The sequence below is a fragment of the Polypterus senegalus genome, chromosome 3, assembly GCF_016835505.1.
Source record: "Polypterus senegalus isolate Bchr_013 chromosome 3, ASM1683550v1, whole genome shotgun sequence".
Taxonomy (NCBI): Eukaryota; Metazoa; Chordata; class Cladistia; order Polypteriformes; family Polypteridae; genus Polypterus; species Polypterus senegalus.
This window is the reverse complement of record NC_053156.1, coordinates 86,881,751-86,907,865: the sequence shown is the minus strand read 5'-3', so window position 1 is coordinate 86,907,865 and position 26,115 is coordinate 86,881,751. Positions and strand designations below refer to the sequence as shown.

General features: G+C 36.0%; 1 protein-coding gene and 1 long non-coding RNA gene across 2 annotated transcripts in view; one reads left to right on the top strand and one right to left on the bottom strand.

The window, feature by feature from the left end:
- Positions 1-26,115, bottom strand: part of usta (uronyl 2-sulfotransferase a) — a 396,647-nt gene that overhangs the window by 41,038 nt on the left and 329,494 nt on the right. Inside the window, exon 6 of the mRNA XM_039747559.1 lies at positions 10,213-10,310. Within this exon, the coding sequence (XP_039603493.1) occupies positions 10,213-10,310 (98 nt within the window). The remainder of the gene's footprint in view (positions 1-10,212; positions 10,311-26,115) is intronic.
- Positions 1,753-22,038, top strand: LOC120525343. The gene is made up of 2 exons (XR_005632942.1): positions 1,753-1,913; positions 20,306-22,038. It is a non-coding gene; the product is annotated as an uncharacterized LOC120525343 (long non-coding RNA).

Below are 26,115 nucleotides of genomic sequence, written 5' to 3'. Positions count from 1 at the left end.
TACAGTCAGGCACAAACCCACACATTCTCAGACAGAGTGAATTTAGAGACACCCAGTAACCTAATACACACATCTTTGACATGGGGGTGTTTGAAAAAACCCACAGAGAAAATGTGCAAACTCCACCAAACAGTGACTGAGCCAGGAAGTGAACTTAGTCACCCGCAGTGGTAACACAAACCACTGCAACACAGTGCCACGCATTAAGATCCTAAAAGATTTTAAATACATTTAGTGCATACGTTATGGAAGTTCACAGACATTACCAGCATTGATTTCAGGCAGATTCTGGAGAACGTTCTCTAATATCACCAACGTAAGCCCTTTCTTTACCTTCCTAGAAGTATACGTATTCATCCATTTATTTGACCTGTTTTTTGTCAAGGAGTCTATTTCTAGCTAATACCACAATAAATGATTAACTGGTGACACCACCACGAATGTTGAGTACATTTTCAAATTACTGATAATCATTAATATTCTTAATTCGATAACTTTGGTATTTTTTAAGTCTAAGTTATTTTTATAACATCTATGTTATATTTTATTTTGCTATATTGTGTTCTAAAGTGAAACATTATTTTAGAAATAAAAAAAAAATTTGTGTGTTTTTCTTGCATTTTAAAATGGAGCTGAAAAAGGAGTACAAAGATGCAAACAAAAGCATTAAAACTTGCTGAATATATCCACGTTGAAATGGCAAAGGTTTCAATTTAAGAAACCGTGTCTTCCACATTTCCGAGGTAAGCCAGTGACACCAAAATTAAACTGGAAGGAATAACTCTTACCTTAAATTATTTGTACTATTTTTCATGAGGTAAGGATATATTTTGTGTTTGTTTGGCTGTTCATAATGGCCGTTGTGGTTAGAGGTTTGGTACTTTCCATTGGCACTTGGCCTACTCCTCATAATAGTTTCAGAATGCATATTTTCATTCGTTTCGCCAATTCCGTTTCATCAACAGTTATATTCCACCATCTCTCATAAGAAATAATCCTACAGTATGTGCCATTGTGATTGTACATGATTTAGAATCTGCACAAGCCATGGTCGCAGATGTGTTTGTTCTCAAATCATTTTTGTTCTTATGCCATGTGCACTTAAATCATATTTTTCTGAATCAAATACTGATTCAGTGGTTTGATGGCAGATGCACACTCACATCATATAATTATTTTACCTCAGTGCCATCTGAAATTGAGTACCACATCTCAGATGCATGTCAACATCAAGCAAAGAAAACTGACTATATATTGCTGCATTTTTTATAAACTGTTGGGTCTGCCAAGAGCGTGCTGTCTTCCAGCATTGTTTTCTTCACCCAGAGTGTGCTCATTCCACTCTGTACTATTTACTCCACATGGAAACTGGTGCAGGCTGTGTGCTAATTACTCCAAGTTGTGTGAAAAACACTCTAAAGACATTCCTAGTATTTTATATATGCTTTCACCAACTGAAATTGTGACCCGTGGAACCCACTGGATATAATGACTGTGTCAGAGGCTACTGTTCACCTATTAGATTCTGTGTTGTTATATTTTACATAGTCAAGGAGCGAGATGCATGCCCAATGGCCATTCGGTGAGTGTTGATTGAGCATTTACACAATATCTCCATTGCACTTCTGCCCATATTATGACTGAACTGACAAATGGCAACAGTTTTTCGCATTTGTCTACAATCACCTGTAGTGAAAAATAGCAAGTTATTATGTGACTTTTTTGTGATTATTGTAATTATCTAGATGTCTACAGAACGGAGACAGCAATTCACTGCTGGGCAGCAACATTCGATAATATTCGATAAAATTATTACAGCAACAAGAAGGGGGTTTCTGAGGTGAAATGGACATGCTAGAGGAAACCACAGCCCAAAGACTGGAAGACTGATGTGGAGGGAGACAAACACTAAGGTAAAGGGCATAGCCAGTCTCTATGTAATCTTATGACAAAGGTTGCTTTGTTTAGTCATGTTTACACAAGAAAACATGAAATTTGCCTTTTCAGTTCTAATAACAAGAAAGAAAGAAAGAAAGAAATTAAACAAAACAAACAGAGACAAGACAGGTTAAGGTAAGGCAGTTTGATAATGCACACTGTATTTGCACAATAATGGTTACAGGATACATATCAAACCTTAATAATTATCTCTGATGTTCCTTATTAAAAAGTCATATGACACTGGGAAGAAAGGAATTACTGGAGTAATTTGTGTGGGTTTTCAAAGCGACTATCCTTCCTGACTTACTGAAGTTCAGTTCTACATGTAATGGATGTCTATCGTCAGTTGAGATTGTTTCTAGTTTCTTTAGCTTTTTCCTCTGACACATACTAGTCAGATCATCTACATCAGTCCCAATAACTTTAGCTGCAAGCTTAGTAATCTGCTGGAGCTTTTTAAAATTTTTGTTTGTTAGACCACTAAACCAGGCAATGAACCTGAAAGTGATAACAAACTGAATCATACTGCGATAAAAAGACAACATGAGGTCCTTGTCTACTTTAAATAGTTTCAGTTTATGGAGGAGAAATAAACACTGATTGTTTTTAGAGAATATTTTTTTGTATTTGCATTCCAGTTAAGATTGTTATCTAAGTTAGTTTCTAAGTATTTCTATTCATTCACTATTTCTAGCCCCTCCCCCAAAACAACAATGGGTGAACATACAGATCTCTTGTCTCTTAAAATTAAATATCATTTTCTGGTCTTTTCTACATTCAGAGTGAGGTAGTTTTTATTACATCAGTTTACTATACTTGATTTAGATAGTGGCTTTCATCCTCCCCAGATATGCCACCTATGAGCATAGTGTCATCAGCATATTTGATAATGGAGCAGTGATCACTGCTCTGTCTCAGGTCACTTGTGTACAGAGTAAACAGTAATGGTGATAAGACGCACCCCAGCGGACTCCCTGTGTTTGAAAGAATGACTTTTGAGAAAGCGTCCTGTTAAGAAGGCAGGCTCCATTGTAGGATTAAAGTTGGACAGTTTAACATCTGTGGCAGAGCGACGGGCACTAAGCAAACTCCTGTCAATCATGAAGAATCCACTGCATCCACTGCACAGTGTCATCTCCAGGAAGATGAGTAGCTTCAGTGACAGACTTTTGTCACTGTCTTGCTCCACTGACAGACTGAGGAGATCGTTCCTCCCCCACACTATGCGACTCTTCAATTCCACCCGGGGGAGTAAATGCGAACATTAATTTTATTTTAATTCTTTTCATTTTTATTACTATTTAATTTAATATTGTTTCTTTGTATCAGTATACTGCTGCTGGATTATGCGAATTTCCCCTTGGGATTAATAAAGTATCTATCTATCTATCTATCTATCTACCTTGACTCTCTGTGGATCAATTGAAAAGTGAAATGTTCAGTAAGGCTTTTGTTTTTATATCTGCAACCCTAATCGTTGACCTCCATTTTAAAATAAAGGAACAGGCAGGGAATTTTATAAATGTATACAACTGCTTCACTTTAGAACATAATTTCATTTAGAAAATTAATATATACAAAAATAAAAACTTTGACTTGAAAAATACCAAACCTATCCTTTAATATGCAATAATCATATAAAAAAAATAAGTTATAGAAAGTCTACAAATGATATTTATTTAATTTGGTTTATAATGCTACTGAATTACCTTATTCTGCCAAAGCATCGGTTTCAAATAATGGTGTTTTCTGCCCTATATATATTTTCTAAGTCAAGACTAATAATTACACTAAACATAAGAAGTTTTGCTACCCACTGACGCAACACAACACTTTTCAATAAGTTTAAAGTTGCTTCAAATGGCAAAAATTGGTAAACATTATGCTTTCAGATTTAGCCATTTAATGCAAATAAGGTGTACTGAATAAATCTCCTATCTGGTCCTGTTTTTCTTTGTATCAACAGAGAAGTAACAGTTCCTTTGCAAATGTTTATCATTCACTTATTCAAGATCTGAGAGTTGAAAATTACGGATCAAGTTTGTTTCTGGAAATAAACACATTATTGCAGCAGACATCAATACATATTACCCACAAGAATGCTCATTCATGGCAATATTGGGAAATTAAAGTGATTATTTTCACCACATTGTTTTTTTAAAACCAGTGTAACCATTATGTTGAAAGGAAATAAGAATCATGAATCATAGCTTAAAGTAAAACACCGCCCTGGAGCAATTTATTTACGTCACATTTGCTTTTCCATGGGTTTCTTAGTCTGACATTTTCAGAAGGAAACCACAAACAAAAGCTTGAAATCTGTTTGCAATATAATAATGTAAATTATGTTTCTCAATAAAGCTCCTGTATTTCCACTTGTCTTGATACTATCATTATAGGCAGATGCTCTAGGCCAAAGGCTCATTACTACTGAAGCATGGATATGTCTGTGTTTTGAAAGAAAAAAAAACATCTAGGTTCAAGTGAGTTACTGTATATACCTTATTAGTTACTTACGTCATTCTTGGGAAATGAGGCAGCTCTTTCCTCAGGTAAGTACAGTAATTCATGACACTTTCAGGCCTAAGCACCTTTACTAGCACTTACAGTATACTCAGTTAATCAATTTGACCCAGGAGACAACTGAAAGAGATGGCTATGTCTATCCAAAATCATTATTTAAGCGACTCAAGAAGACCTGAAAAATGGGAAGAGTGTAAAATAAAGAGAAAATTATGTGGTAAGTTCACTCCTATTTTATTATACAGGCAGAAGAAAAAATGTTTGAAATGTTAAGTATCTGGTAATGGCTCCTCCATCTGTCTCACACACAGTGGCAGATTTAAAGGTTTGGTACCCCTAGGCCAGTGGTTCCCATACTTTTTTAAGATACAACCTACGTTTGGTGAGAATTTTGTTTGCGGCCTCCCCAACTACTACCATATTGAACCCCATTCATAAGCAAACAGCAACTGACTGGCGGAAAATAGTTAGCAAATAATACAACTTCTGGTGCCATCTGTTAATCAGTAGCACAATTTGCTTTTGTTCTTCGTGTTTCCTGGACTTTTCTACCATGTTTGAGAAAGAGCATGCTAATTATTTTTAATCGCTGCATCATTGCTTGATGGCGCTAGAGTCTCCTGAAAATTTCAGTTTGGTTTCATTTATATAAGCTAGCAAAGTGTGGTGAGGTATCATTTACAAGCTGAACACTGTGCTGGTGAAGTGACAAGTACAATATTGAATATTCAATGATAAGTACGAGCTGTACCCAATTTGTTAAAGATTGATACATTTTTAAAAAGATCTTTGGTACCTTCTACGTGTGGCAGTGACAAGATTAAAAAGAAAAATAGATTGTACAGCAATGAATATCTCAAATATGGTTTTTACAGTTATTTGCAGTGAACCCAGTGTGTAGTTTGTCGAGAAGTGCTGTCAAAAGAAAGTATGGATCCGTCAAAGCTACTTCAACATTTTAATACCAAACATCTAGACAAAAAGGCAAGACTGTGGAATTCTATGAAAGGAAGTTAAACTACCTCCACAAGGAGCAAGCCATTTTTACTTTGGCAACCACCACTAATGAAAAAGCATAACTAGCAAGTTATCAACTTGCATTTCACATTACAAAAGCTAGTAAGCCACATATAATTGCTGAAAATATGATTTTACCAACAGCTATTGATATGGTGCAAATAATGGTTGATGAGAAGGAGTTTGCTTTGTTCAAAACAACACCTCTCTCCAATACTATGATCCCAAGAAGAAGTGATATGGCAGGAGATATTCAAACACAAGTTCACAAAGTTCAGTCACAAACTGCCAGATCCATGGAGGCTTCTTCGCCCAAAGACTTTGCACCTTTTATAGATACTCAGAAACTGATTTTTTTAACATAATATTTTTTAGTATGATACCATTGTTATTTCTTACCATGTTCATGTATCATGCTAGTTAAAAATTCCAGCTTTTTAAGTTAGACTCACAACTCCACCCAAAACATTTTTTTTCATCTGTTCATGTTGTTTTTAATGATACGTTCAAAGAGCACAGGGATAACAAAACTGCTGATAAAATGGGCTTCAATGGAGACCCAGCTTGAATAACAGCAAACAATACCAAATATAGAAGGAAAAAAATTCAAAATTTACTTATGTATCATAATTCACATGTCAAGTGATCCAGTTGTGTACTCATAATGTCCCAAATGCATTTATTTTAGCTAAAATATTGTTAAATATTTTGTTTCTGAAAAATCCTATGATGCACAAGAGAGAAGCACATTTAAATGTGCTTGAGCTTTTGTGTTGATTCACCTCTTCCTTCATTTGTTGGTTGGTAAGCTAAAACAGCAGTTTCTAAAACTATACTAATGAATTGGCTTTCTGCTTGTTGACACACCTCAGATATGGATAAATACGAGGTCTGCTTTCTAATTGGTAATGTTTTTGCTTATTTTTCTTTACCTTTTAATCTCTTATCGTAAACCCTTCTCAGACACGCTCTGCTACGTTGATATCATGTAAGGAGCTGTGATCACCAATGACTGAGCTATTACTGGGTACAATAATTAAAATAGTAGTCTAAGGAGATGAATCTTGAGTTGAAGTTGTTTGCATGTTCTTCTCTTTTGTACCTTTTCCAGAAATGGTTCATTTAACAAACTTTTAGTCCGTATACATGCATTTGGGACATTGAGAGCATACAGCTGGAAACGTGACATGTAGATTATACAATATGATAATTTTAGATTTTTTTCATGGACATTTTGATTTTGTCTGATGTTGTTCAAGTAGGGTCTCCACAGAAGCCCACTGTTTCACTTCTGTTAACTCTGCTTCCCATAAAAACATGATATTAAAGGTTTTGCTCTATCATCACTACAAACCATGCAGGCTAAGGTAACAGATAAAAAATACAGTATATCATTTTTGGGTAGAGTATTCCTTTAATCTTTAATTGGCTGCAGATGAAGATTTCATTTAATTTACTTCAACAACAACAAACTATATATCACTGGAGAAACAGTATCTGCCAGAACTCTGTGACAGTTTCCCTGTTGAATATCAATGTTAACATTTTGGAAAAAAAAAACGCAAAAATTGCTTTGTTCCTTATTCACAAAAATATTATGTACTATTCTTATTCTCTTTTGTTTTGTTTTATTGTACTTTTGGAATGTTATGAATTGCTCTTTTCATTTTTATTATTATTCTGTTGACCCCATCACATTGCTCTTGCTGCCATTTTATGTTTCTGTCAGCTATGATGCTCTGTGGTTGCTTGGTGTGTAACATGTACTGTCATTGTGGCCATGATATTAACAATATCCATATGCAGAACTTTAAATCCACATATTAAGATGATAAAAAATAAAAAACAAAACGAGAAAACATCATGTGTAACAACCCCGCTGTTCATTTTTTGACTACTTTTAGACCTGTTCCTTTAAGCTAAACATACATTAATCATCTCTGTTATGCTCAATCAGTTCAAAATGAACATTATGTCAAAATCTCTTGATCTCTAGTGCTATTAATCACCACTGTTATGGTGGGACATCCAGAAATTAATAAGGCAGTGTTTATAAAAAAAAGGCACATTTATTAATAAATAATAAATACTAACAAACTAAAGGCAAAATAACATAACCTGTTGACCCTGGGCTTGACTAAACAGATCCTTGTCTGTCTGGTTGGATGCTGACCATAGTACCAGCACAAAGTGTGCACATTAGCTCTTACAACACACAAATCTCTGGCCTAGCATCACTTCCTTCTGGCTGTTGAGTGCATACCTAACATTTTTCTGACTCTAACCTCAACTGGCCACTGGTATAAGGGCAGCTTCAAAGAACCATCTGAGGCAGTATTGCTCTGCCTCAAGTGACAGTGAACTTCCTCTAGTGGCTTCTGGAGTCGTTGCACTACTGAACCTTCCATTGACCTTAATGGGCCAAATCTCCAGGGCAACTGTCTGCGCTGTCTAAAGGATTCTTTTTTGGTACCTTGTGATCTTTATCAGCCATCAGGGCCTTACTCTCTCTAAACAGAGAGGATCAGACGCCCCGACTAGTAGTGTTTCTGAGGAACCATTGTTTGTTGTCCTTCAGGCTGCTTCTCTCTTTATTGTGCTGTTGACCTTGCCCATTGCACCTCCAGGACATGCATCATACTGGCTTTGTTGGCACATTGGCACGTGCAGGATTTTTCCACTGGCTGAAAGTCATTTGGGCATTGCCCTGCCTTGTGCCATACCAATGGAAACTTTTATCTAGCCCACATCTTCCAAGCCAGGTGGCATAAATACCACTGGTTTGGCACAGTTTAGAATATGATACAAGTGCTAGAGATACTATTAACCATCATTAAAGTATGCAACATTTAATATGTAAAATCTGCTGCCATTGGGACCTTTACAGATTTGTACAGTATATTGACAATATACAGTATATGCATCCCTTGACCAATTGTGCCTCAAATATAAACTTCCATCAAAATGTTTCTTTTAGTATATTATATGCAAGCAATACAGTAGACTTGAAACACTACATTAAACTTGCCTAACTTTTCTACATTTCCCAAATATTTTCTGTAGAATTGAGTATCTCTAAACTGTAATGGTGCATTTCTACATAATACAAGACAACTTAGGAAAAGGGCCTTTCATTTAAATTTAAAAAAAAAATGGGTCCAGATTAAGGTAAAATACACTTTTCCTCACTATGGTCTAACTCAATTACACATATCTCCCTCTTGATTTACATTATCTAAAATGTGTCTGGGCTAAGTCCTCCTTCTGTGAGATGTCGTCAGGCATTTACTTAACCTTTGCCGGATATTTTCAGAAAGTGATTTGTATAGACCCTTTTGGAGCAAAATTGCTGCTTATGTAGGACAGTCTTGGAATCTCATTGGGGTTAATAATCAATGGGCTATTGCTCTTTAGTAAACTACCTACTGTGAGAACATGCTAGTGTTCCATCTTATCTTACTCAACTCAAAGACTTTTATCTTGTAAAGAAACCTAAAATGATCAGTTACATATGAGGACTTTAATCAGTATTTTTACATTTAAATATGTTTTTATCATTTGTGCTAACTACTATGGTATATAATACCTTTTTTAAGGTGTGAATTGTATATACTGTATAGAAAAAAAAAGTTTTATTCAAGGTTTAGGCTTTTATGATAAAATCACTTTATAATGTGAGTAGCTGACTCACTGCATGAGCTTTATTCAAAAACAGAAAACTAGACAGGAAGAACGTCTCAAATTTGCCTTGAAAGCAGCAGACAAAAAAACCTGATACTATTGTTTTTCTCTCATAATTATGTATTTTATTCAGCATTTGTGTAGGAATACTGCCCCAGTACTCTGCTGCATGTGGATATATTGGATATGATGTACATCTCACAGCTTTCCACACAAGTGACCTCTTGTGAACCTAAGCATTTTTTTGGTTAAAGATATAATTTGTCTCTTCCTCTAAATGGTTTCTTTTTATAAGCACATATGGTTTGCACATTTGCCCTGCCCCCAGCCATCTTCCAATTACTGCTCATGATTTAAACGTTACTTGCAGCTTTCTAATAGTTATAACCTATCAAAGTTAAGGTTTCAAATAATGGATAAGCCCTGGATAAAGGACTGTTGTTATTCAAGGGGCTATTACAGTCTAAAACAACCAAAGCAGAGCTTCTAATATGTGCCTCAAAATGCCCCCCCCCCTATGTTTTAATACCCAAACACTCCTCTTTGGATCTCTGACAGTCCATGCATTTCCATTTTCAGAAGTTGTACAGTGGCTCATCTTGGAGTTTCTTTAAACTAAAATGGGCATTTACAGTTCATTATACCCAGAACTTCCTGAAAGTCTAACTCAACTTTTCTACAAGTATTTTATTTTACACACAAATAACTTAGACCACTCAGTTCCATTTTTTATTAATAAATTAACTTTATAAACAACTTTATAAAGCTTCAATTTTTATGTAGCCATTAGTAATATAATTATAAGATATGCTTCTATCCCTCAGTCTAGACATTTTCAAGTTATTCATGTAATTCAGATGCATTGCTTGGAAGGTGTGTCTTTCAAAGCCACACTAAATCTCCATCTGAAAGTATTACCAAAAGAATTAAGGAGTGAACACTAGGAGGGTTACTAAAAGGTCCTACACATGTAGAAATACATTAGACTATAAAAATGTGTTTAAAATAGACAGAATTGTTGTACTGTATATAAATTATAGCTACACATACCTGCATTTGGGATGCTGGCCACAGAAGTAAGGAATGATGTAAAAGAGCCGAGGATTAGAGCATTCAGGGTAGTTTTCAAGAACGCACGCATTAATATCCTGAAAAAATGAAAGCAAACAAAATCCATTATTAAAGGTTTAAAGCAACAGCAGTAGTCTTTATGATAGATACATGGTAGATTAACTCTCATGACCAGCTACTTCAGTTCTTAAACTTCATATAGCACTACAGTTGTAAGAACTGTGCTGTATATGAGTGGCCGCATGAGGAGGAAGGGGTGTGCTGTTGTTTTTTAATGGGTTATTGAGAATGGATGTTATATACTGTTACTACAAACGTAAGTAATGTCCAGTCTGAAAAGACAAAGATCATTCTCTGGAGAGGACAAAATTAGTAGCAAACTATGCTGTGGTATCTTTCAAAAATCTATTGAGTACAATTTGCGAAATTACAGACTTAAAAAAAATAAAAAGTAGCACTTTATAACCTGGCCATGAGAGTCGGTAGAGGACAGGTACTGTACTAGAAATAGCAGCATCTAGCTAAGAATAAAAACTCAAAAAAAAAAAAATTTACAGGCTCAGGCCATCATTCAAGATGTACATACTGTGTCAAAGAAATGAAAAATATGTGACACATGAGGTCTGCTTGTCATCTGGTAGTTCAACCAGCAACTACACAATTCCATTAGTTTACTACATCTCTGAATGAAGTCTGTGAATTCACAAAATCTTAGGTTCAAATATGACTTGATTCTTCCCAGTGTCACATCTGCTTATTAGTTACTGGAAATTATTTGAATGAAGGCTGAAGAAAAAAAGCAATAACTACCTGTTAATGTTTGACTTTTATATTAGTGAAGATGGCGTTAAGGATTTTTTGACAAAACAGTTTTATATTCAAGTCCAACAAAAATGTTACAACTTTGAAAGGCTGTGGCAGTAAATAAAGAAATTCAATTAACAGAGAAAGATTTCAATTCAGAAATTGTTGAATAGTCTAGCATCAAATTATACCCAAAGATTTATGATTCTGAGACACTGATCTTTGGTTTGGAATCCTTTGATTTTCTGTTTATCTTAAAAATTCATCAAAGTATCCTGTACAGTAAATTTGCTGTGTTCACCAGTGACCTTGTTCACTGAATTTAGAATTTTTTCAAAACTTGCTGTGCAGCTGGCTTAAATGAACATTTTATGCCAGATCCTCTGGGTGCTTGGTGAGGCCAGTGTGTTATCAGCCATGAGGTGAACTTTCACGTGTGTGTACTGTAAGATTGCTGCCCGGTCTGCTTTGTGCATGTGTGATGTCACTACCTGATTGGCATACCAGTAGGATCTGCACTCTGTAATTTTCATTTGAGGGGTACATTAGCTGACCATAGTAGAAATATTATGAGTACTTCCATAGGATATATAACAGTGATCCCTGTGATTCATGGCACAACCAGTGGGGTACCTCAAGATTGCTACACTGTGAGTGCAAAGAAGATACATCATTTTTTTTTACTTATTGCTAGATTGTGGTCATTTTTTTTTTTTTAACAATGTGTTTATTGTTTTTAATTATACAAAACAGGTAGCATAGAAACACATTTCCATTTCGTCACAATTATTTCCCACCCCAACAAGAGAACATCACTCTCTTCTTCCCTATAGATATACACAGAATTCTCTTACACAAGACAATTTAAATGCAAAACAAATATTGCAAGGTACCCAAAAACCAAATATACATTACTGTACTTTACACATGAAAGTTACCTTTTCCAAAAAAAAAAAATAATAAAAAATTATACATAGTAACACCTCTTGTAATAAATGACCAATATTATTTTTGTTAATGTAGTCCTTAAACGGCTTCCATATTTCTTCATATACATCCATTTTGTTTTTAATAAAATGTTACTTTTTCCATGACCATACACTGTGCCATGCCATTAATCCAAGTTCCAATAGATGGCGGATCAGGCCTTTTCCAGCTAAGAGCTATCGTTCTTTTAGCTTGTAATATAGCATAGTCTATGAATTTGCGCTGCTGAAGATTTAGTTTAAGGTTCTTTGGATATAAATGTAGCAAAATCATTTTTGCATCTAAGGAAATATTCAAGGGTACAATTATCTTTGTAATATTAATCACTTCCACCCAAAAGTCTCTAATAATGTTACATTCCCAAACACAATGCACAAATGAACCCTGAGCCTCTCTGCATTTGAAACATGTATCAAGAATATTTTTATTAAACCTATTTATTTTGACAGGAGTTATATAAGTCTGCATCAACCAGTTATATTGAAGTAGTTTTAAGTTAACGCTCCCTAACTGTTTCTGAGAATTTTTACAAACTTGTCTCCATTCATCTTCCGATATATCCTCGTTCAATCGTGTCTTCCATAATTCAAGTTTCGGTGTTGTTGATTCAGTAGACCCTGATACAAGCCAGTTGTAAAAAACTGATATTAATCCTTTATTATTGCATTTCTTAGTAATTAATTCCTCCAAAGAAGAAAGTACTGGCAAGTTCAGTGCTTGATTCTGCCTAGAAAGAACAAAGCTCCTTATCTGTAAATATTTAAAGAAATGTTTTCTTGAAATATTATACTTATTAGATATCTGCTCAAACGACATCAACGTTCCCTCCTCAAAAAGATCACTAATTTTGCTTAATCCCTTTTCAACCCACAACCGGAATCCTGAGTCCTTCGTGCCTGGTTTGAATAATGTGTTTCCCCAAATGGGACTATACTGGGATAAAGAGTCAGCTATTTTCATGTACTCTCTAACTTCATACCATACTCCAATCATATTACAAACTATGGGATGCTTGGTGGCTGTTTTCAGTTGTTTAATCTTATCTGAATATATATACAAGTTTAAAGGTAACGCAAAACCACATGACTCCATATCCACCCAGGATGGTTTATTTCCAGAGGAAAAATAAAACATTATTGTTCTTAATTGTGCAGCTAAATAGTACCAGTACAGGTTGGGACATTTTAACCCTCCAGTGTCAAATGGAAGACAGAGAAGAGAGAGACGAACTCGAGGGCATTTCTTGTTCCAAATAAATTTCCTGAATAATGAATTAATCTTTGAGAACATTCCAGCTGGTGGCGCCACGGGGATATTTTGGAATAAATACATGAATTTAGGCAAAATATTCATCTTCAGTATATTTATCCTTCCTATCAATGAAATTGGTAAAGATAGCAATCTCTCCAGATCTTAAAATGTTGATTCCATTATAACATTATAATTTGTAGAAATTATATTTTCTAATTGGGGAACAATTTTGATACCCAAATATGTAAAGCTGGGTGATATTTTCAAGGTAAATAAATGTGATGTATTTGGACAGCTATCTTTATTCAGCAGCAGTAACGATGATTTTGATGTGTTCACTTTATAACCCGATATATTTCCGAATTGATCGATCAGGTCTAAAAGTGCTGGAAGAGAGGCGTTTAATTGTTTTAGGAATAACACTACATCATCAGCGAATAAAGCTATTTTATGTTCCTTGCCACCTATTTTAATCCCTTGTACGTGGTTGTTTGCTCTTACGGCTATTGCTAGCGGTTCTATAGCCAAAATGAATAAAAGTGGGGACAATGGTGAGCCTTGAGGGCAACCTCTTGTAATATTAAAAGGCTCAGAAATCATCTCATTGGTTAAAACTTCAGCCGCTGGGTTGGCATGTAATAATTTGATCCAATGTAAAAATGATTTTCCAAATCCGAATTTTACGAGAACGTCAAAGAGATAAGCCCATTTGATCCTATCAAAAGCCTTCTCCGCGTCGAGCGATAGAAGAGCAGAATCCTTTTCCTCTTTTTGGCTATGCAAAATATTTAAAACACGTCTTACGTTGTGAAATCCCTGTCTATTCTTAATGAACCCGTTCTGATCATCACCCACAATGCCCGGGAGTACAGTCTCTAGCCTTTTTGCCAAGATTTTACATATTATTTTGGTATCTGTGTTTATCAGACTAATAGGTCGCATATTTCCACACTTTGTATTCGGTTTTCCTGGTTTTGGTAAAAGAATGATCAAAGCCTCTCTCATAGACTTAGGAAGACAGACATTATTATAACATTCTATATACATATCATAGAGTGGCTTAACCATTTTATCACTGAAATATTTATATAGGTCGATGGGCAGGCCATCAGGTCCTGCTGTTTTACCACCTTTTAATGTCTTTATAGCCTCCATAATTTCAACTGTCGTAATCTCACCATCTAATTTAATTTTAAGTTCCTCAGATATTTTAGGAATGTTGAGATTATCAAGAAACGCGGAGTGAGCATCAGTCGTGGCCTTACATTCAGAGCAATATAGTTTTTCATAGAAGTTTCTAAACGCTTTATTAATTTCCAACGGGTCTACAGTCATATTTCCATTTTCATCTTCAATACTGGTAATTGCTCTCTCTAATTCCTGTTGTTTTATACGCCAAGCAAGAAATCTGCCTGGTTTTTCTCCCTGATCATAAAATTGCTGCTTTAATCTTAATAAATTAGCTGCTGCTTTTTCATGTGTTTTTTCATTATATTGGGTTCTTAACAATAGCAATTCTTTTAAAACATCATCAGTATTTTGGCCTGCTTGTAAACTTTTTTCCTCGAGTAAGCGAATTTATGTTTCAAGTGTTTTATATTTCTCCTGTTTCTCTTTTGTCTTCCTACTCGTATAGCTTATAATTTGTCCTCGTATAAAGGCTTTAAAGGCTTCCCATCTGATTATAGCTGATGTTTGGGTAGTGTTATGTTCAAAATAGTAATCAATTTGATCCCCTAAGAATTGAAGAAATCTTTTGTCTTGCATCCAGTGTATTTGAAATCTCCATTTAGTACGGTTATAAGAAAACTTTGGTTCAACGTATGTCAAAGATACAAGAGCATGGTCTGAAATAAGAATACTACTATATTGACAATTTCTGATACATGAAATTAGTTCAGCTGAAATCAGAAAGTAATCTATTCTTGAGTATCCTTTAGAAGTACTCTACCAACATGAATATTCCCTTTTTATTGGGTTTTGAGCCCTCCAAATATCCACCAAGTTAAGTTCCTTTATAAAATATTGTAAAGCTTTTCTAGACCTTACATGGGTATGATCCTTACCAGATGACCGGTCCTTATTGGGTTGCAAAACACAATTGAAATCACCTGCCATAATGTGTTTTCCGGGCATTGTGGAGATTCTCAAAAATAAATCATTATAAAAATCTGCGTTATCATCATTAGGTCCATATACATTAATCAGATTAATCCGAGTTGATAGAATGTTTCCCTGTACAATCAAAAATCAACCTTTGGGGTCTTTAGTTATTTTATCAATGCGCAAAGGAATAGACTTATGTATCATAATTATAACTCCTCTGGAATTCGAACAGTAAGCTGAAGACAATACCTGACCCGGCCATCTACGCTTAATTTTGATTATCTCATGATCTCATGAACACAATTTTGGCTCTTATCTGTTTTATTCTATCCATTACTTGTTTTATTTTAGTTAGTTTACGTAGGCCTCAACAATTCCAAGATACACATTCAACCAAAACGTCTGTCATTTTTATAATGTCATATTTAACATAAATAAAGGTAAATTACCTTAGTGCAAGAATAACAATAAGAACCTATAAAGGGTACCATTTGAAATAAAACCCAAAACGAAAAGGAAGAGAGCAACCCACCCAGAACCCAGGCCTGATTCCCTAGAACATACAGTCTCCCCCAAACCCCTAAATAACTTCCCTCCATTATCAGGAATAGGTCCACACTATACTGAGGAACTATTCTCCTGTAAGCCAAAACTCAGCTCAATTTCTTGTCTATGTAAAAAAAAAAGAATCCAGATAAGATATTTTATCTATCAACTGAAAATAAAATATGTTATACTACATGCACGTACTTTTCAGCCCTCACATACGAAGCACCTAATTGCACTTTAGGAAGAAAACAAAGGAGAAAACTAAATAAAATATATCTTTAAACAGTACTTATTTAACACTTTATATTAGTATTCTAAGAGACTCAAGTCTGTAAGGAGTACGATGTCATGTTTCCACCAAATTTAGGCCCTACATACCTCTTAGTTTCCAGCAGCCTCATCTGACAAGATTTTAAGTTCAATAAAAGTTCTCATCAAGTCACACTTAATTCAGTCATCCTCAGTCACTGGCTCCAGTTTCTTGATGTACTTATTCATGTCCGTTGGCGTATTGAAGACGACAGTACGGTCATCGTTGGTCAACAGGAGCCGTTCGGGGTATATTACCTGGTGCTTATCCAGACCGAGTTCCCGTAACCGCTTCCTCACTCCGTCGTAACTCCTCTGTCGCTTATACACCTCCGTTGGCAGGTCAGGAAGAAATCTTATTTTGTTGTTTTGGTACATCACCTCTTTCTGTATCCGCGCAGCTTTAAGATATTTTCTCTGTCCTTGTAGTTTAAGCACTTGATGATGATAGTTCTCGGGTACGTAGTGGAACTTTGGTTCGCTGTTATCCGGTGCGCTCTCTCCAAAACCGGCTGCGTTATCTTCAGAGTATCCGCTATCCATTTTTTCATAAAGGAACAGGTATCATTGCCTTCTACTTTCTCGGGTATGCCCAGTACACGCAGGGTATTACGTCTACTCCTCCCTTCTAAGTCTTCGACTTTGTTACTGAGGTTTTCTGTCTTGTTTTCAAGTTTTTCGATAGTTACTTTCAGTTTTTGTATCTTGTCTTCTGCCGTAGATATTCACCTTTCGGCCTCCATGATACGCCCACTACAGTCTTTCACGTCCTTTTGGACAATTCTTATTTCCGTCAGTACACCGTCAATTTTTGTGTTAAAGTCTTGTCTGAATGAGGTTATGGCAAGCATGAGGTCCTTTGTTGATGGATTTTCCATGTTTATGACTTGTTCAGCGTCCGCGGACACGTCAGTGTGTGCCTGCTCCGTTGAGCATGGCTCCCCTTCAGCTAGCTCCTGACCTGCATCCTCGCAGCTCTCCATCGTTTTCTTCTCCTTAGCCGCTTTTTTTGGCATGTTTGAAGTAGTTTACTCTTGTGCTTACAATTTTGTCTCTTTATATGACCTCTCTCTGGAATATTATGCAGGATTTACTGAAAAGCAATTAAGCACGAGGAACACGCGTCTGCTCACCTTGCCGCCATAACCGGACTTCCCAGATTGTGGTCATTTGTTGCATTTTCATTTTGGTTATCATTCCATTTGCATCTTTTGTTGTTTGAGGCATGATGACACAGTAGTTAGCAATGCTTCCTCACAGATCAGACAACATTATTGGCTACAATAATCTGCCCACCACTTTTGGCATATGCTTCACTAGCCCTCTGGGACACTTCAAATACCATTGCACCTTTATAAGCCATTCTAAACTACAGTAGTTCATTCACTCCTCTCCCATTGACTTCAATGCACTTCGTAAGAGTTTGGCGAAGTTCATAAACATTTTTGTGACTTTGCCAAACTTGCAGCCAAGTGAACTCCATGAGTTTCACTCATCACTATTTGGGATCCTCAGTCATTAATCCATCATGCTGATTAACTGGAGAGAACAAACAGCTTGATGGTACATCAGAACTCTGCATTGGGATGATGCACTATACATAACCTAGCCACTCCAAGCCAAACATTTTTTGAAGGATGAGTGGTCAGTCCATGAGAAAGTAAGTCACTCCATGTGTCACAATCAAACGGAGGTGGTTCTGCAATAATCCCATAAGTGCTGAGCAAAATATCCTTGAAGATGTCTGTGATTGAAAAACCGAAAAAGCAATGATTTTCAAGCAATCAACCAAACTTGAATTTATTACATTAGATCATTACTCAAGATGATGATGAAAGGTGAACAGCTTAAATGCAATTATAACGATCACAAAAAGTAGGAGAAAAGCAGAGAAGCTCAAGAGTTTACTAAAGATTCGAAGTGAATCTGGACATGCCATTCATCAAACTGTTGAGCATGTCATTTAGTAGTAACGTGTGTCTGCTGAGATTTGGGCGACAGGCATTAAGTACTGCAATATAAAGTAGGCCTGCTCTATTACTGTAATTTTCTTTGAACACAAGCTGTGTACCTTCCAGATCTCTGCATTTTAACATCTCTACATAACAGACAACTTTCAATGCATGTGGCTTCATAAAAACAAAGAAGGCTCCTTGTAAAATATTTTTTGGTAACACTTTAGATTTGGTACTGCAGAAATGAATCTATTACTTATTTACTGTAACATAACAAGACTTAACAAAGGCTACTTTTGTTCTTCATAACACTTATAAATCATTAGCAGACAGGTTATTCATCTCTGTGCAGGGAGGCATATTGACTTGTTAATGTAACGGATTTACAGATCTTATACTAAATATGGTGTAGCAAGAGAAATGTGACTCAGTTGAGCCACCTCAGGGCACTCCAAATGTGGATTTTTTTAGTATGTCAAATTGCCTAGATGACTAAACACTGAACTGATGCTTTGTAAGGGTTATGAAGACCCAAACATGTATATTTTAAGGTCTTTTACATAGTAGTAATTTGTAATAAATGCATTTGTGCACTACCTGAACAGAAAAGTGTTACCTTTTCTTCTTCATGGATTATTTGAGAACATGTACTGAATAGTAATAAGCAATACAGTGATCCGCCACTATATCACGGTTCAGCTATCATGCCCCCGCTACATCACAGATTTATTAATACTATTATTATTACTAGGGGTCTCCGCCCCCTTCTCGCTTCGCTTGCCCACCCCCGGATTTGGTTTACCGGATATACAATTTAAAGAGATTGTTATTTTCATGAGAATTGTTACATATGCATTATTTTCATTTTTACTTTAAAAATTTTGTAAAAACAATATTTGTCCTTTATTTCCTGTCCCAGGCGTGGTTAAATCTCTTTCTCTGTTTGAAATTGGAAAAAATCAAATACTCAGTTAGAGGATCTGTACAGATTTTTTTCAAAACATGGCAGGATCTAATCAGTAATATTTTAGAATAAGTTCTTAAAGCACAGAGGAAGCAATTATTTCTGCATTTCTTTTTCTTCTCCATTCATCTCTATTGGCTTATCAAACTTATTAATTTAGGTATGTTTACAAGCCTTCTCTCAGGGGTGGGGGTCAACTTGTTCTCAATCCTACTTTCTGTAAAAATTGATTGATTTATATGGAATTATTACAATAAAATTAATTTAAAAAAAAATCTCTTTCTCACAACACTTATAATGCTGCTCGCGTTGTGAAGGGGGGGTCTGAACGCACGCCAAAGAGATGTGATCGGTTCAGCTATTGTCTTGCTGCTGCTGCTGGCCAGCTGTGTGTTGTGCTTGTCATGCTTTGCGTCAATCACTTAAAAGCCTGTACAGCAGCTATTGTTTTGCCAATTCGCGTCTCTGCCGCTCACTTTGTGAAGGGGGGCAGCTGAACACACAGTAAGCAGAAGTGGACGGATCAGCTACTGGCTTTGTGCTGCTTCAACCAAGATGCCTGTTCTGCTTGTCACTCTGTGCGTTCTGAAGGAAGAGGACGAGTGTGTATGTGGATTGGGTTTGGGGGTTTCAGTGTGAGGTCTGAACGCAAGCTAAGGAGAAGTTCTTGGATCACCTGCTGGCTTTCTGCAGCTGCTACTGGCAAGCTGCATGTTCTGCTTGTCGTTGTTTTAAGAGCTGGGAGCACCTGAACTTTGTAATGTCTAGTCTTGCATGTAGTCAAAGTGTGTGTCTCCTCCACTTGGAGGCGCGCTTTGCTCCTGCCACTTCGAACACACACTAAGAAGAAGTGGACTTTGTGCCGACTTCTGCCAAGATGCTTGTTCTGCTTATCTCTCTGTGTGTCAGCCATTTAAAAGCCTGTACAGCAGCTGTTCTTCTGTCTCAATGCCTTGTCTTGCGTGACGTTAAAATGTTTTATAATAAAGAGAATTTACTCATATCCTTAGCCCAACATCTACATATCATGTGTTAAACAAAGTGTGTTTTAATAAGTTTACATGTGTTTAAAGTGTGTGGGATGGGTATTTTAAGGCTTTAACTATTAAAAAAAAATGTTTATTTATATGGTCTTTCTATATTGCAGATTTTCACCTATCGCTGATGGGTCTGGAATGTAACTTCTCCGATAGGCGGTTGATCACTGTATTCTGAAAAAAGGGACACAATGGAAATTATAGGGAGGATCAAACTGCCTGGTTGTTTCAGTTTCTTAACATTAAACCAATGTTCAGCACAGCTGTAACACTGGAACCTACATGGACTGAAAATGATTCTGGGTTACCTACAAAAGGACAATCAGCCCACAGCTAAGAACAACAGGTATCATTGCCTTGGTGTGATCGAGGGACAGGAAAGTGAAATGAGTCACTGCCTTTGTTAAGGAAATAGAGAATACACTGACGTGAAAATGAGGTACATTCCTCCCAAAACTGATAATTTTTGTATCAGTTACTCACCCTTCATTGTTTATAGTAATGGCTGAGAAAAAAATGAATCTCATGTATTCAGGAGAATGGGGATAACAATTTCTGATACAATGTGTTTCAGTGGAGACCCAGGTTGAACAATAGCATACAATATTAAAATATCCACAACAAAAATCTCATATTATTGTGTCACATAATCCAAGTTTCAGATATCCAATGTTATGCTCACAATGTCCCAGGCACATGCATTTTGGCTAAATATTATTAAGTAAACCATTTCAAGAAAATTCTTTTGTTCATTGTAGTAAAGTGCATTAAAAACACCATAGAACTGAATTGAACTGAAACAAATTGAAGACCCTCCAAGGGGGAATACATTGGGCCACCCATCTATCAAAAGATTAAGGATGTAGGGTGAGAGCATGCCATCTTTCATAGGGTTGAAGGTGTTTTTCGACATGATGCGAGACATTGATGACATATACAAGATTGATTGCAAGAAGTGTTTAAAGAGTTTAAACATTAGGATGGAAAACCCTAAAGAGAAGATGCATAAAGGCAGATTCTACAGGGAGTAGCTGGGTAGAAAAGAAGTCAAAGCCATGATCAAACAGGATGGAGTGTGAAAGTGCAATGGTAGAATGTAATGCCAGGAGGTTACACCCCAGCACTTAATCTGTGTCGGAAAATGTTAGGTTTCTTAGGTGAAGAAGTCTTAAAAGATATGGCCTTGTAGTGTGTGGTACAGCTAAGAAAACTTTCTTATATAAAAGATGTAAGCAGAAGAGATGGCAGTACAAAAAACACCATAGAGTAAAGAGGAACAAGCACTATGTCAGAAGGCAAATCGGGCTGAGGTCCACTGGGTCTGCCTACAGCGTTCTGTGAAGCATGGTGGCAACTCTGTCATGGTCTGGTGAGCACTTCAGTTGATGATGTTGGGGATCTGGTGAAAATCACTGGAATGATGACTGCTGAGACATGTAAACAGATTTTTGATTCATTGTACTGTACCTTTGGAAAATTGGCTTACAAGCAAAAATGTAATTATTTAGGATAATAATGATCCCATCAACACTGAAAATACACTCAACACCTACGGTACCTGGAGCAGAAGTCTGCAGATGGAACACCAACAGTATTAGACTGGCCAACTCAAACAGCAGACTTCAACTTAATTGAAACTGTGGAATAACTTAGGCAGGGGAAAAATACAAAATCAAACGAAGAATGATGGGAAATCCTGAAAAAGCTTTGAAGAATTTACCACAGGACTACTTCATAAAATTATGCAGTGGTGTACCAAAGGAAATTGCTTGTGTTTTGCATTGTAAGAGAGGCCACATAAAACAGTGACTTGTTTTCGAAATACAAGACATTCATGTTACTATTTACTGTGTCAATGTTTATGTTTGTTTATTCTAATCTGTGTGTGTGTGTCGGTGTTTTCAAAAGCAAATACACAATTACTGACTAGATAAGTAGCTTTAAAGAGAATATTTGTAGGTAGCCAAAAGCTTTTGCACAGTACTACACATGAATCAAATAATCTTAACTAATCATTATATTTTTATTTTCAAAGATTACATTTTCCAAAAGGTGTTTATGATTAGCCAACATTGCAAATGTAAAAATTGTACCCCATAAACATGGGAAATGAAGAAAAAGGGAGTGTGACCACCCTGGGAATGCAACCCTTGAGTCACTGCCATCACAACACCCAATGAACTACATTTTAGAAAGAATAATTTATTCTGTGGCTGTTATAGGAATTTCCAAAGACAGAAGGATCTCAAGCAAGGTTGACAGTGATAGAGTTATTTATCATATAAATCTGGAAAGGTTTTTTTTGCTGTTTTGAAGTTTCTCAGTAACTGAATGTTTTTTGAAATAACAGTAGGACATAAACGACGAATAGAGCATAATCTGTTGAGTTACAGAGCTATTCACCTAATTTACAGAAGGCACACGGAAACTGTCTGCAGATCTGAGCTGTAATGATTTGTGATGTCCAAAATAAAAGACATCTTACCATCAAATCATTTTGATTCAGAAGTGCAGGGTCCCTCGGCACAGGCTAAACTGAACAAAAAACTCCTTTAAAGCCTAAATATCTGCTAACTCCTTTTTGAAATGTACTTTAAAAAAAAAAACCCTTGCAATATTTCCACTGTATTTTCATCAAAAGCAGTATTTGACTATCAGTTTCTTCTTAAGATTTCAAGTTTTCTCGAAAGGCCCGCACATTTCTGCTTAAATAGACTTTGTAATGAAGAATGCAATACAAGGGTGTATCACTGAAAATTCTCTTCTCTGTAATGACTTTCTGCAACACGCATTTTTTTCTTTACATAAATCAAAACTGCTTTGATGTGTAAAGCCATTTACTAAAAGAGCTTCTGCTGTGCCATAGTTTTCAGATGATATTAAGCAACATTTCTTTATTGAAAATGTTTCATTGTAATATCTGCTAGAACACGACAGTCCAGCATTATCTTTTATACCAGTTGATTCGTTTACTGTTAAATGTGCAGATTTGGTTTCATTCATGTCGCCAATTAGCATCAACAGTCAAGTCTTTGTTGGTGACTTCAGATCTTCTCACAGCTGTGGAGTCAGACGGCGAGCTTGTTTATGGGTTCACAATGTCACTCTTGTTTCTATCCCCTTGCAACAAGCACAAGTACTTCTTAATAGGCTCAGCATCCCAAACTGCTCTTTTCATTTTCATCAGTAAACTCGTTATATGAAGACAGTGTATTTATGTTAGCTAATATGTTAAAGATAAGGTGATATTTTACATTTGATACATGCCTTCAGGGATTCAATTTTATTATGTCTAGGAGAACATTAAGAAGACTAGAGTGTTTCTGAATTTTAAAAATAAGTGCAACCTTAAACAACAAACTCAACAACAACTCGAGTGTCCTGAATTGACAACAGCATTTTTACCAGGACCATCAGATAATTTACTGTTGCAGCGATCCTCTTTTTATAAGGTTAAAATACGTGGTGCTTCTCAGTAAATGCCTAACAGCATTATTGCCACAAACAGAGATTCAGCTGATACAATGCCACATTACATATATTATTCAGATTATAATTATTACATCATAAAAGTTTTTAGTGAGCTGATCACTCAATTGCCAAGACACTGGATGAGTAGATATCTGAGTATCACTTTTATGCAGTTGAAAGAGGTTTGTGCTTGTACCTTGTGAGGTGTTTATTGCAATAATATGTGCACCTTCACCTTAGATGTGGCCCCCTCTAAACCAAACCCCATTAATAGGTTTCTTTATAAAAATCTGCTACACAAAAAATTAGAAGTACCTTTTTTAATGCATATAAATAACATCTGTTATTGAACTCTTAGCTTACTTTGATGTAAAAGGAGTACAAATAAACTTTGTTCTTGTATGACACACAAATTAAACTCAGAAAAGGCAACACCATCGGAATCACATAAAGTACATTAGCCTTAGAGAGCTGCTGTCCTACAGTAGGTGGCAGTCTTGTACCATCCAGGAAATCCAATAATAAACATTTCTATGCATTTCACTAACAGCATCATTACCAGGGGCTTGCTGTCTTCTGTTTTCCATAATTAAAAAAATCCTGATTAAGTTTTATCAGGCAAATGAAGCAATTAAGGTGCTTATTTCACATTGCCTAGCTCTGAACCAATGTAAACTCTGTCTGATTGACCTATGGTTGTGGATTGGTTTTGTGAAAAACTGATGTACATGGTAAAAAGTGATAATTTCACTAATATTGTAGAAATGGGAAAATGTAAATTACTAATAAAAAATATAATATAACAGGTTTTCATACTGCTGAGTTTTTGAGCAATGAAAGATAAGTAAACTATACTACGTATTACTGCCATAATGATCAGTGTCTCAGAAATAACAAGAAAAGGTATGAGGTTTCCATCTATTTTACATTTCTTCACTTCTTGCTGATATAACATCAGTGGCCATCTTCCTGGGGAAGATTAGAAACCTCACTGAACACAACAAGCAACTGACTTTGAATCCCTAAAGGCAGTAATGCACTTCATGAAATTTCATAACATATTTAAACCAAAACAATTTAAAGGAATAGTCTGTTAGGCAGAGAAATGTTTTTAATGTCTTTCTTAGGAGAACAGATATAAGAAAGTACTCAACACAACAGGCCTTATGGTGACTAACAAACCGCAAGCAATATCAAAGTGTTCATAATAAAAATTTCACAGTACTTCTGTCACAACTTCCCAAACACAAGTGTTTTTGATAAAACAGAGTTACAGTGGAACCAGTGGTTCACGAACGTCTCGGTACACATACAAATCGGTTTACGGCCAGAGTTTTGGAACAAATTATGGTCGTGAACTGAGGTTCCACTGTATATACTGGGCAGTGTGTGATTGCGCTTTGGAACTGAAGACTTAAAACCTAGACTTGTAACCTAAAATAGAAGATAAGGAGATTAACTTCTCCTTAAACTAACCAACATTTTGTGAACATTTTAGTTCTTACATTACAGAAATTGAGACGTCTATCTTAAATGGAGAGCTTTATTTTACTCTGGCATAGGACGGACTCAATGCCCTGGGAAGTGGTACTCTGTGTTTGGAGAAATCTGTACTGATAACTATTCTTATTCATGATCCAGAGCTCCACATGCAGCATTAGCTGTTTAGTCTGTGAAGTACAACATCCTCTGTGAATAGCACAGGCCCCACCAGGTTGGGTGAGGGGGGCTATGTCATTTGTCTAATTCAGAAAAGAGTTTGTTAACATTTCATACCTAACAACTACATAAAAGCTTTAGAAACAGTGAATTAGTTTAGTAGTATGGCCAATCTGGGCAGATGTTCTGTTTTTGGCTATTCCCTTAGAAGCATACATTTTTAATTTTAATTGTTTTAATTACAGAATATGGAGGGATTTTCCATTGACTGCTGGGGAGTGGTTTGTTGACAATGCCAAGCTTCTACACAAAGTATTCACAGTTTGAACACCTATGGTCTAAGTGTAGCAAAGACAAAAACTGGTAAGGAAGAGGGTAGTTCTATGTCATTATCCTTTTAGTAACAGCGGCAGAGAAGAAGTGGAGAAACAAGACTTCACTTCTAGTATTGCAAAAATTCATCCATTCATGATTTTAAAAAATTCAGGGTCGAGAGGAACTGGAGCCTAACCTGCAACATCAGGACGCATTCAAGAAGTTGGCACCAATCACTGGGCACATTCAAACATAAATTAGTGTTGTGTGGTATGCCAGTACTGAAATAGTACCACACTACCAAATTTTTAAAAATGTTACTACAATAGACCAAAATTATACAAAATTCAGTAATCTTATTAACTGAAAATGTAACTGAAATTGCTTTATGCTGCCTGAATTCGAACATTAGAACACTCTAGACGAGAACAGGCCATTCAGCCCAACAAAGCTCGCCAGTCCTATCCACTGAAAA